Genomic DNA, 13613 nt, shown 5'->3' with positions numbered 1-13613 from the left:
TAAAAAGCTTAAATATATGTAATTATGTGTGTAATAAATCTAAAATATTACCTTTTAAATCAAATTGTGATAATGAATAAACTTTTTTATGATATAATAAGTTCCTGAGGTGCACAAATATATATTGTTGTATTTTAATGAGGTTACAATACACACAGGTCACAGAATGTCCAGACTTGTGGATGGTCCTCATCAGTGCTCTGGAAGAGTAGAGGTGCTTCATGGAGAGACCTGGGTCACAGTGTGTGATGCTGACTTTGACCAGCAGGATGCAGAGGTTGTGTGTCGAGAGCTGGGCTGTGGGCTTCCTGTGGAGGTGCTGGGAGCAGCTGCTTTTGGCAGAGGGGAGGGTCAGGTGTGGTCAGAGGAGCTTCAGTGTAGAGGCAACGAATATGACATTACTCTCTGTCCAATATCATCTTCACTCAATCACCACTGCTTTCATGACAGTGATGTGGGACTCATATGTGCTGGTAAGAACTACATGTTTTGTAGTTTTTATGTTTTGACTCCTTGTGTGCTGGTAAAGCATAACATCTCATATTACTTACTTACATCTCATTACATAAGACAGACAATTTCCTGGATAGGCAGTACAGGTAGACCTGGACCACACACAGCTTAATTCCTGGCCAGGGAATCTGTCTCAAATGTAATACCTGCATTCCTGTTTACCTGCTCTTTTAATAATCTGTGGTTTCAGGTCACACTCAGGCTCAACTGATGAACGGCTCAGACTCCTGTTCTGGTCGAGTGGAGCTCCAGTACGTCAGTGATTGGGGCACAGTGTGTGATGTAAGCTGGGATATGAGAGCTGCCAGTGTCCTCTGTGGTCAGCTAAAGTGTGGGAGTGCTGTGGCTTTGTTGGGATCAGACTGGTTTGGGGAGGGGAGTGGCCGGATCTGGGCTGATGAGTTTGATTGTCAGGGGAAAGAAACACACCTGTCAAAATGTCCCATTTCATCATGGAGTCGAACTGCATGCTCTCATAAACAGGATGTTGGAGTCGTCTGCAGTGGTGAGCTTTAAGAATCGTATTGGTAATGCTTTCTCTACTACTGGGACATGGGCAAGTGGTGCATGAATGATCTTTTTTTTATCATAAGAAAGGTTGAATTGGAAAATTGTTCTTTAGAAAATGCAAAAACAAATGACTGCAAGTACAATCCTGAATTTAAAGTATTTTTGTTGTATCTTCAGGTTCTTCTCTGGCATTTCATGAGGGGCGAGTGCAGTTGTCTGGAGGGATGGAGTGTGAGGGGGAGGTGGAGGTGTACTTCAGGCAGGACTGGAGGAGAGTTCTGCTGGACTCCTGGAGTGAGTCTGAGGCCTCTGTGGTCTGCAGACAGCTGGGCTGTGGCTCTGTACTCAACATCTCCAGCTCCTCTCCATCCAGTTCTGAACACAGCTACATGTGTGTGACGGGTTTCAACTGTTCTGGGAGTGAAGCTCATCTGGGGAACTGCAGCAGTGCACAAGCAGTGAACTGCAGCTCCAGAGAACAGCTGTACATCTCCTGCTCTGGTAAAAATATTGGAATCATTTAGAATAATTTAGTTGTTAATATAGCAGACAATATTACAACTATACAGAATAGAGTGACAGATTAGAGGAACAGTCAAAAGTAAGTGTGTTGATCAGGTTTTAACGGCACAGTACACCTGTCCAAACAACCGTGTCTTTATACATATATAATATTTCATGTGTGTGTATCATCATAGAAATGAATAATATTTTGGGGATAATAATTTTATTATTATAAGAAGTCATGCTCAGTACATTTTCTCTGAATTGTAGCTCGTAGCTCCATCAGGCTGGTTGGTTCTGGAGGAGACTGTGCAGGAAGGCTGGAGGTTTTCCACAGCGGCTCATGGGGGACAGTGAGTGATGACTTGTGGGATATTAAGGATGCAGAGGTGGTCTGCAGACAGCTGCAGTGTGGAGTGGCCCTCAGTGCTCTGGTACCAGCCCGGTTTGGTGCTGGAACTGGACCCATATGGCTGAATGAGGTGGAGTGTGAGGGGAACGAGACGTCTCTGTGGAACTGCAGATATCAGCTGTGTGGAGAGGGAGAATGTGGACACAAGGACGATGTTGGAGTCGTGTGCTCAGGTAACATTTGATGACTGCTGCTATTTTTAATATGTTCAGTTGTTAAAGTGTGTGGTACTGCTTTTATGCCAATTGTCTTCTGGCTTGTCAATGCAATCTTTAGTAAACTGTAGACAGTTTTATTTGGAGAGCAACGGCTTTGTCTTTGCAACCCTGACATACACACCACTGTTGTTCAGTGATCTCCATGAACATTAACATTGGCCAACGTGAGATTGCCGTGACCTTTGTTGGTTAACCATAATAATGGTAATGATGGTCTTAGGTCTTAAGGGTGTTGAATAATAGTCTGACTGTGGATTGTTGGAGACCCTTTTTGACTTACCTTTTCCAGTCTGATGAGCATCAACACCTCATCTGAGGTCTTCATCAATCTTCTTTGTTCTTGCCATGTGTTGTAAAGATCTGACTTTAATTGATCCCTTTTCTTTATAAAAAACAGGGCACCCACTTAAACCTGATTGTCATCCCATTGATTAAAATCATCTGTCTCTGATTAAATCTTCTGTTAATCCTAGTGGATCACATACTTTAAAGTTTGGATATTATTAATTAAATATTGGATACAATTTTAATATATCATTGAATCATTTTGGATCATTTGTTTCAATAAATGAATGGCGGAGTCTAATATTTTGTTTGCTTCTTATCTACTTTTTAGGAAATCTTTTGGCATATCTTTATCAGCAATGAGTGCAACTTAGAGTAGCTGAATTCATTCATTAGTACGAGTGTCCACAAACATTTGGACATACAGGGTATATCAAGCCAGGTTGAGCTTAGGGTAAGGAGATGTAAAACAATTATGATACCTAAGTGGCTAGTTTTCAGATATCTTCCAAATAGTTCTAGATAGTTTAGATCGTTTCCAAATACCTGCAAGACTTAATTATTGAACACCTTTCTCCCACCAGAGTTTAAAGAGATCAGACTCACTGAGGGCTGTGAGGGGAATCTGGAGGTGTTCTACAATGGAACCTGGGGGAATGTGTGTGTGACAGGCATAGATGAAGAAGCAGCAAGTCTGATCTGTCGAGAGCTGAACTGTGGAAGAACTGGGAGTGAGAAGGCTACTAAAGCAAGAATGGAATCAGCTCCTAACTGGCTGGATGAAGTGAAATGTAGGAAACATGACTCCACTCTGTGGCAGTGTCCATCATCCCCCTGGGGACAGAACAAGTGTGATAATACTGATGAGGCGGCTCACATTACCTGCTCAGGTAGGGACTTTCTCTTTCTTGGAGATGGACAAACATATTTTCATTTTGAAAGCAGACATTAGGAGTATTGCAGGATTGAAGAATATTGAAGATTGAAAGCCTGATGTTGAGCTCAGTTTGATATTAATACAGTATTTTTATCATATTCACAGGAGAGAATAAACAGCACACACTGGAAAACCATCTGAAATTCTCCTTATTTCCATACCTGAACCAGCGCTCAAGTATGGAGGCATTCTGTTTACTGAACCATTAAAATATTAATCAGAAGTTAATAAACCCAGATAACTCACTCATTCTTAATTGTATTGACAAATCAATCTCATCTAAACTTCCCTTTTTATGAGTTGAAATGGTTGATGGTTGTGTGTGTGTGTGTGTGTGTGTGTGTGTGTGTGTGTGTGTGTGTTTAGATCACCTGCCTCTCAGGCTGAAGGGAGGAGAGGGAAGCTGTTCTGGGAGGCTGGAGGTGTATCATAATGCTGAGTGGGGGTCCGTCTGTGATGATCTGTGGGACATCAAAGATACTGAGGTGGTCTGCAAGCAGCTTGGCTGTGGTCCAGCACAGAGAGCTGGTGGGAGTGCTGCCTTTGGTGCTGATGAAGGGACTGTCTGGCTGAACAGAGTGAAGTGTAGAGGGGATGAGCTTCACCTGTGGGACTGTCCTCATTCCCTGAAGAGACACACTGACTGCTCCCACAGAGCTGAGGTCAGCTGTGCAGGTCAGAGGATTATTTGTTATGCTGGTGTTAACTTCTCTGTGTTATATTCATCAGTGTTCTCTGATTGGATACTTTTGGGAAAGACACCTATATTCTTTGCACTGAATTAATTCACTTTAAGCTTGTGAGACAAAGCTATTGCAGAACCGTGCAGTGACAGCACGCATGCTCCTGTACCTTCTGTCAGATGGCAGCAGTAAAAAAAGTCCATGTGAGGGATGAGTGGGGTCCTTTACAATGCTGATGGCCTTACGGGTGCAGCGTGTGGTGTGAATGTCTGTGACAGATGGGAGAGAAACCCCTATGATCTTCTCAGCTCTCCTCACTATCTTCTTAGTTCTTAACACCTCACCTTAGTTTAAACTCCTGTGATTTTACTCTTTATCTCAGTCCACATTCTTCCATCACTTCAGTGACTTTTCTAAATTGTTTTTGATTGTCCAGAAATGCTGCTGTAAGGTTTATTAACAATTTATTTCTCTTTTGCCTGAGCATTTAACTTTTACTCTTTTTACAGACATATTTGTGACCTCTACTATTGCATCTGAAACAACCACAACTGTCATCACTGGTACTCCTTTTATTCCTTTATGTGATCTTTCTACAGATCTCTAAATACACTGTGATTTTCCACTGAGTTTTTACTCTTTATGTATATTTCCAGCACATCTGACTGAGAAGCAGACAATCTCTCCTTCACAAATTCCATCCTCACATTATCCCTACGCCTATCCAGTGTCTCTCCTGGTTCTGGGAATGTTGCTCTCCCTGGCCTTAGTGCTTCTGGTTGTGCTGTTTAACCAGAACATAGTGCTCAGGAGAGGTAGGGAGATTCAGAGATCATCTACAATCCACTTTCTGTACATTCTCTAAACATCATCAGTCCTTCAGTCTGTCATCAGTCTTCTCTTCTACTGAACTGACTCCATGTTTCTCTCTGTCTCTCTCACAGTGCTCTCTAAGAGGAGGCAGAAGACTCTGTCTGAGCCAGTCTATGAGGAGATTGACCATAAACATGTCAATAAAAGATATACTGAAAGGGGTAAATAATATGTGGAGTGTTCTACTGGAGGCTGTCCATAGTTGCTCACAATATGGGAAGTGGAGCTAATGTTAGCTGGCATGTAGAAATAATTGTGTTTAAATGGCTGTAAATAACTACATGCCTTAAAGCAGCTGTAGGATTTTACTTTATCTTACATCATTTTGATGCTCCACTGACTGTAATATGGAGAATAGCATCTCTGTCATTGCCTCTCCAGACCAATTCTTCATAATGCTGCTTAAAAATTCCTTTAATAAAATAGTTAATTACAGGAGTGTAGTAGAGTGTAGTAATCTGGAGAGAATCTGGACATGTTCTTTACTGTTTACTGAGTTTTGGATTTCTGTCTCTTATTTCAGTTTCATCCACCATTATAGATTAAGACTAGACTAGAATTTAATATTGGTTTCATCTGTTCAAAGAATCGTGTTTTTGATTCTTTTTTTGTCACAGACCTTTTTTTCTAGTCCAATCTGACCTTCCTTTTTTAAGTGTTACCAGTGAATCTTGCCTCTGCCGTCAAATAACGAGGGAAAAGGTCATACCTGGCCATGATACTGCTTATCTGTCAGTTCCTTAGTTACATTTGAGACTGTGTAAATGGAAAGTCTATGAGAAAAAATGGCTGTAATTGCTACACGGATGATGTAGTATTTTTGTTAAATACCTTAAAGATGTTTTTCATGAGTTTGAGTGTTTTAACTGGCTTTTCGTTGACTGACCTTTATTGAAAACAGTTTCTGTACAGCCTGGTATAATAGAAACTGAAACCAAGACACCGTGTCATTATGGGAAATGTAGTTTTTGTAGTGGATTTTCAGTTCATCTTGTGATGTGTAGTTTAGGTCATTAGTCAAAGTGGAATTGTGTTTCCTGTGCGACTTGTCTGGAATTCTGAAGGTTTTCCACGACTGTTCTGCTCTAATGTAACAGGAAACATCCTCTCTGAAGAGCAGAATTCAGGATATGAAAATGTGGAAGAGCAGCTCCTCTCAAGTAAGTCAGCAAAACATGTGTTTTATTACTTCTGTGTATTTTTACAGGAGGCTTACCCTAAACATGGATCACATTCCTCAGTAGCTTGTGTTGATTTATCTTCTGTAAGAACATTTTTATGAAAGGATCTTAGATGTGCGTTCATGATTTGAATCACAGCTGCTACTGTTGTCAGGCATCTGAGATTATTCACAAAAGCCTCTTTTCGAATCAACATTTATTTGAGAAAGAGAAAATGGAGAAGCTCATTCTCTTCATTCTCTTCTAGCAAAGACAGTGGATGAAGAAAAGCCTGAAATTTATAATGAGAGCACCACCAGTGGACTGAGAAGTAAGGGACTTTATAAACTGATCATTTACATTTTACACATTTAACTGACACTCTTCTCCAGAGTGACTTACAAGTTACAGGTACAAGTACCCAGTTTGTGGTATAATGAATATCTAAATTGGAGTTGGTAATTAGTAAAAATCAAGTCTCTTGTCACTGAGGCTACCTTTCATTTCTACATTTTGACAGAAAACAAAGTGGAGATCTACGACGATGTGACTCCTGCTGGAGAGAGCCCACACAGTACACCAGGTCTGACTCTTTTAAAATGGAAAATTCATTGTGAAAAACCATCCATTCAATACTGAAATCATATTTGTTGCTCACTGTCATCAAAACATTTGTCTACATATGTCGGTGCAGTGTGCCCTCCTGAGGGCTATGATGATGTCCTCACTCCTAGGAAGGAGTTAGCAGGTGTAGCAGGTGATGGAGGTGAGCATACAATTGTTTTATTGAGGTGGAGAGAGATAAAACAAAATTTTTCTTTGCTCACCTTATTGCAGAGTGTTGTTAGTAAAATATGGATTTGCATCACTGTAACTCATGATATACATGGATGATTACAGAGTAATGATGATGATGATGATGGACATAATGCCATTCATGTGTTTAAAAGGATTAGAATTTATTAAAGAAAAGAAAAGGCAATGATTAGAAACTGAGGCTTCCAGCATTAAATTACATGTTAATTGGTGAAATTACTGTCAATTGATGGAAAGCCATGAGGGTGGATGGGGTGGCACTGGCTACCCGATTATCCACTTGTTCAACTTTTTAGATTAGATTAGATCCTTTCAGTCATCTGGGGAAAGGTGATTCTGAACATAACATATCACATTCTTGTTCATGTGAATTTATTTACAATAATCTCGATATTAGTGTATAGAGGGCATGTTGCATAATAGCCTGGTAACATTATATAGCCTTATGTCACTGTTTTTCACTACTTTACTACTGCAGTAGCCATGGTCTAAAACATGGTCTTTTGCAATTTTGTCACAATAGAATTTTTCCAGTTAATAAACCTTAGCTAGACAAGGAAAAGAGATCTCCACCGAACTCTTTTGTGTGAAGTACCCAGTTTGTGGTATAATGAATATCTTAATTGGAATTGGTAATTAGTAAAAATCAAGTCTCTTGTCACTGAGGCTGCCTTTCATTTTTACATTTTGACAGAAAACAAAGTGGAGATCTACGACGATGTAACTCCTGCTGGAGAGAGCCCACACAGTACACCAGGTCTGACTCTTTTAAAATGGAAAATTCATTGTGAAAAACCATCCATTCAATAATGAAATCATATTTGTTGCTCACTGTCATCAAAACATTTGTCTACATATGTCGGTGCAGTGTGCCCTCCTGAGGGATATGATGATGTCCTCACTCCTAGACAGGAGTTAGCAGGTGTAGCAGGTGATGGAGGTGAGCATACAATGGCTTTATTGAGGTGGAGAGAGATAAAACAAACATTTTTCTTTGCTCACCTTATTGCAGAGTGTTGTTAGTAAAATATGGATTTGCATCACTGTAACTCATGATATACATGGATGATTACAGAGTAATGATGATGATGATGATGGACATAATGCCATTCATGTGTTTAAAAGGATTAGAATTTATTAAAGAAAAGAAAAGGCAATGATTAGAAACTGAGGCTTCCAGCATTAAATTACATGTTAATTGGTGAAATTACTGTCAATTGATGGAAAGCCATGAGGGTGGATGGGGTGGCACTGGCTACCCGATTATCCACTTGTTCAACTTTTTAGATTAGATTAGATCCTTTCAGTCATCTGGGGAAAGGTGATTCTGAACATAACATATCACATTCTTGTTCATGTGAATTTATTTACAATAATCTCGATATTAGTGTATAGAGGGCATGTTGCATAATAGCCTGGTAACATTATATAGCCTTATGTCACTGTTTTTCACTACTTTACTACTGCAGTAGCCATGGTCTAAAACATGGTCTTTTGCAATTTTGTCACAATAGAATTTTTCCAGTTAATAAACCTTAGCTAGACAAGGAAAAGAGATCTCCACCGAACTCTTTTGTGTGAAGTACCCAGTTTGTGGTATAATGAATATCTTAATTGGAATTGGTAATTAGTAAAAATCAAGTCTCTTGTCACTGAGGCTGCCTTTCATTTTTACATTTTGACAGAAAACAAAGTGGAGATCTACGACGATGTAACTCCTGCTGGAGAGAGCCCACACAGTACACCAGGTCTGACTCTTTTAAAATGGAAAATTCATTGTGAAAAACCATCCATTCAATAATGAAATCATATTTGTTGCTCACTGTCATCAAAACATTTGTCTACATATGTCGGTGCAGTGTGCCCTCCTGAGGGATATGATGATGTCCTCACTCCTAGACAGGAGTTAGCAGGTGTAGCAGGTGATGGAGGTGAGCATACAATGGCTTTATTGAGGTGGAGAGAGATAAAACAAACATTTTTCTTTGCTCACCTTATTGCAGAGTGTTGTTAGTAAAATATGGATTTGCATCACTGTAACTCATGATATACATGGATGATTACAGTGTGATGATGATGATGGTGATGGAAATAATGTCATTCATGTGTTTAATTTGTTAAATAAAAGAAAATGCAATGATTAGAAACTGAGGCTTCCAGCATTAAATTACATGTTTAAAACATAAAGATTTTTAACTGTTTCTTTTCTGTTACATCCAGACTATGATGGTGTGGAAGAGGTGGTGGAGGTGCCTGAGAAGGAGAGATAGACCATCGCCAGAGTTCTACCAGTTGGACTGCTCAGGAAATTTTTGTGACATTTGAAACTAAACCAAAAGTTAAATACTTTTTACTTTTTTACTTTTTTGTAACCATACTTGATGATGCAACCTTACTTTGATGATTTCATTGATTTCATGGTTTTTATAGTTGAAAAAAGGCAAATCACTTCAAGTGTACATTTAACATAATCTGCATTTCAGCCAAAGATATTTAAATCAAAACTAACAATAAATGTATCAATTTCCTTTCCACCAATTTCCTACTGACAATAAATCTCTAATCAGAGTTACATTTATTTTTTCCTAAAGACAGTCACTCAAATGCTGTTTATCAATCAAAAATAAATGAAATTAAAGTCCAAACTATTTGCTATAGAGTGTTTGCCTATGATGGGGTTGAAGTATGTATTAACTGGCTTATATGAAATGTTATAGATCGCAGTACTTTCAACCATATATAGCAAGTCTGATAATAAAGTGTGAATTTTGACACCAGTTAAAGATGATGTGTTTCACTTCTTTTTGTCTGCACTCTGTTTTCTCTGTGTTCTCTGTAGAGTTTCAGATTATATCCATCCATTAAGATGAAGATATGAGGAGATTCCTTTGTCTAAATTTACTAGTAATCACACACTGCAGTAGACTTACTGCGGCCAAATGGAGGAATGAAGTGTTCTGCCTTTCTTGGGGCTCAGTGAAGGCTATTCATGTTGCACGGGTTGTGGAATGTCTGCTTAGGTGTGGAATCTAGATAGACATCATCCCACCACAGTTTGAGGTGACAGATGTTATATATATATATATATATATATATATATATATATATATATATATATATATATAAAGTATATACATTTCTGCACCATTTAAGGTTGAAGCTGGCAAATACCTTAAGCCTTTTGGGTGCAGCAAGGTCAAAACACCTTGTTCTGAATTTAGTGGGAAAACGATGTGTGCTGAGATTATGTGCTGAGCTGGTTACATTCCCAGAAGTACAGTCAACAAAAGAATAACAGCTTCAAAGTCATGCTGATGCGCCACTGACTTATCATAGGAAGAATAGCATCTATATTGTTGCTACTTCAGGCTCAGAACACTAACTGCACTGTGTAACTTTAGAGACCTAAAGGAAAAATGTCTTTTCTTATCTTTGTCTGAGGAGAAATAAAGCAGATCTCAGTATAGTTTCTAACCCCCTCCTTAGGAGAAGTGGAGAAGGAAAAGTGGAGCTCAACATCAGAGCTTAACTGTGAGCAGTTTTGGACGCAGCTGAGAAAAGCGTGAGATTTCTCTCTGCTCTGATAGACTGCTGATATATCTCTGTGATGTAGAATAGAGCTTTATAAAAAAGGAGGAGGTCTTTTATGAATCTTATTCAGCTGAGACTGAGGTGAGAGCAGTCTGGCCCAAAAGAGGTTAAGCCATGAAACATTATTCTGATCCATTATTGTGGTCCTTTTCCCTTGTCCTTTTTTTTTGTTTTTTTTTGGTCCATGCTGCCTGATCATTGGTTGGTACCTTGGATATTTTGATGGTTCCTTTAATTCCTCTCCTTTTCCTCCATTTCAGGGTTAATTTAATGATGCTAATTACAGCTATTGTTACTTTTGTTATGACTATTGTTATTATGGACGCTCTCTTGATTGATTTTGGAGGGAATTTTCAATTCCAAGTCGTGAAAACATCAATTTATTTTGTGACAATAATAATAATTAAAGAAGGAAGGTCATCATGTCACTCTATTATGTCTTTACTCAGACATTTGATGGCAATCAGTAATTCATAATTTAATGAACAAAACTAAACATGTTCCAATCCACTACAGTGCTGTTGTTGACACTCTCTCTTTGCCCAATGACCAACAGGGATACATCTCGCCCTCTGTTTCAATTAAACGTTTTGGTCTAAGGAATTACTTCACCTTTTCCAACTGGTGCCTTGAATTTGATCCTGTCTTTTTAAATGTGCAATACTCTCATTCATAGCAGGTGACAATTAAAAGTAGGAGTGGAGCTTGGATCATATAGATCATGCATACAAAGCTGTCACTGAAATATTTGACAGATAGTTAGGAAACTTTAAAGGTGTGCTTTCTTGGGGGCCTTGAGTAATATTCATAATTGTGCCACTGCAACACTAGGTGGTGCTATAATCTTCACAAATCTGTTTCTCAGCAACCAGTTATCCTATCAAGATGAAACTGTGATGATGACTTGATATTTAATAAATATGGTCACCTCTGACAGCCAGCTTTCAGCAGTCATTTAATATGTATAGACTTGTTTAATCACCATGATATTTGATATGTGTGTTCAGGTATGGACTGTATCTGTTGAACGTGAAAAGACTTAAAATGGCCACTGGGGGCACCATTTATGCTCTAACTTCAAATTCCTTCACAGGCTGTTATAACATTATATTGTATATGTATTTTAAAGAAACAGTAATACTTTACATTAATTTTACAATTTAATTGTAAGTGAATCCTAACTAAGAGCTATGTGCTATACACATCATTGTGGTGATGGACTCATGAATAATAATGGACCATTAACCTCATGGACCTCTTGACCTGCTCTTGGCGTGACCTTTGTTGTTCAGCTGTAAAAATGCTAATAATGGTCCTGAATTTATTCCATTTGTAGACAATCTGTCTGATTGTGGAACTCAGGTTGAACTAACCTTTCCAGTCTGATTAACATCAACTACTCTCCTACTGGTCCACAGAAATCTTATTTGTTCATTTATATATTTTTATATATAGAGAGAGATTATCCTGCTTTTGTTGGAGTAACTGTGTCTACTGTCCAGGAAAGGCTTCTAGACACTGGATCATTGCTGTGACAAATATATTAGTAACGTCATGATGTTGGATGATCGCCACCCCATCTTTTCCCCAACACCCCAACTATTGGATTTAGCACCATCAGCCCAGAAAACCCAGTTCCACTGCTCCAAGCTCAATGTTGGGGGGCTTTATACCCTTTTAGCCAAAATCCAGCATTATGCATGGTGCCAATAGACTCACGTTAATCTGCTCAGGAGAATCCTATTCTATTGGCAGTTCTTTTCTATGTTACATGAAAAGGGGATGTGTCCAAAATCTATATCTAATAGCACATATGTTTTGAGGGTGGATAGTAACTTAGTAAGCTCTCTCTCTCCCTCTCTCTCTCTCTCTCTCTCTCTTTAAAAACAGTGATAAACAATTATAAGTGTTAATTCATAATGTACTAGATAATAATGTACTAGATAATTGTTGAAGGTCAACAATGATGACTTTGAGTTTGGCATTGTGTTTATCGTCTAACAGAGAACAATGTGGAGATCTACGATGATGCCTTGTTTGCTGGAGAGAACTTCACAACAGGACATAGAAAATGCAGGTATGTCTAAAGCTTACTGAGTTTCTGTACACCTACAAATGTACCTGGTTAGATTAGTTACATATGGTTTGGCAGCACTGTAGACATTTCTACACAAAGAGGAAGTGTTGAGGCAGGATATCCAACAAATACAAACTTTACTGGAAAAACACAAAACACAGCAGGAGAACACAGACGGCTACGTACACCAAAATCAAGTCCAGAAACACATGGGAATAGAAATCATTGTACACAGGTGAAGGCTTAATTATTATTCTTAATGATTATTATTATTATTGTTAATATTATTTTATTTTAAATATTTTAACATTGGTACTTTAGTCCTATCCTACAATTGTTTCTGAAGTGGTTAAACTTGTAAGTGGTTACAAAAAAAAAAGAAAAATACTTTTCCTACCAGAGGAACTTCTGTGAAAAAGACTTTTACATTGGCCTTGTGTTCACAACAAAGAGGTAATTATTAATGAATTAATTAATTCATAACTATTAATGAATTGTCCTGGGACTCATGGGAATGCTGACCTTGTACACTTTAGTCCAGACATTTGTGTCATTGTCCTTTCTTCTGATGAGATTATGGTCTGGGTGATGTCAGAGTGGAGAGACTCAACTCAGAAGTTAATGACTAGTGTTTAGAAGACCATCATTCTGCAGCTCAAATAGAGACACTACCTGTACAATTACACCATATCCAGGTTTTAAGCATGATTTTACATTACATTACACAAGATCAAATATTTGCCATATTTGACATATTTTATACAATCTTAGGAAAAAGAATCATTGACTCATTGACATAATATGATATATCATCTTGCGGGATGATAAATAATCCTTAGAAATTTCCATCTTGAAATGATGAAAGGAAAGTGTTTCTCCATTTAAAACAGCACAGAAAGTTTATGTGCAGCCTTGCTCACAAACCAGTGTGAATGCTTACACAAGGTTACACAGGGAATTGTAATGTAATGACTTTGATGATGTACATTTTGGGTATTGTTACATGCAATATCAGATATGATGTCATATATTTT

The 13613-nt window shown here is 38.3% G+C and overlaps 1 protein-coding gene across 1 annotated transcript in view; it reads left to right on the top strand.

The window, feature by feature from the left end:
• LOC140549728 (uncharacterized) overlaps positions 1-13613 on the top strand; it is a 145795-nt gene that overhangs the window by 11913 nt on the left and 120269 nt on the right. The window contains 12 exon segments of the mRNA XM_072673473.1: positions 166-473; positions 704-1018; positions 1201-1524; positions 1642-1663; positions 1805-2112; positions 3027-3332; positions 3746-4054; positions 4572-4625; positions 4713-4877; positions 5007-5096; positions 6033-6095; positions 6616-6678. Of these exon segments, the coding sequence (XP_072529574.1) occupies positions 166-473; positions 704-1018; positions 1201-1524; positions 1642-1663; positions 1805-2112; positions 3027-3332; positions 3746-4054; positions 4572-4625; positions 4713-4877; positions 5007-5096; positions 6033-6095; positions 6616-6678 (2327 nt within the window).

This window comes from Salminus brasiliensis, chromosome 2 (genome assembly GCF_030463535.1).
Source record: "Salminus brasiliensis chromosome 2, fSalBra1.hap2, whole genome shotgun sequence".
In the NCBI taxonomy this organism is placed as follows: domain Eukaryota; kingdom Metazoa; phylum Chordata; class Actinopteri; order Characiformes; family Bryconidae; genus Salminus; species Salminus brasiliensis.
The sequence above is the reverse complement of the archived record's forward strand: the minus strand, read 5'-3'. Positions and strand labels throughout refer to the sequence as shown.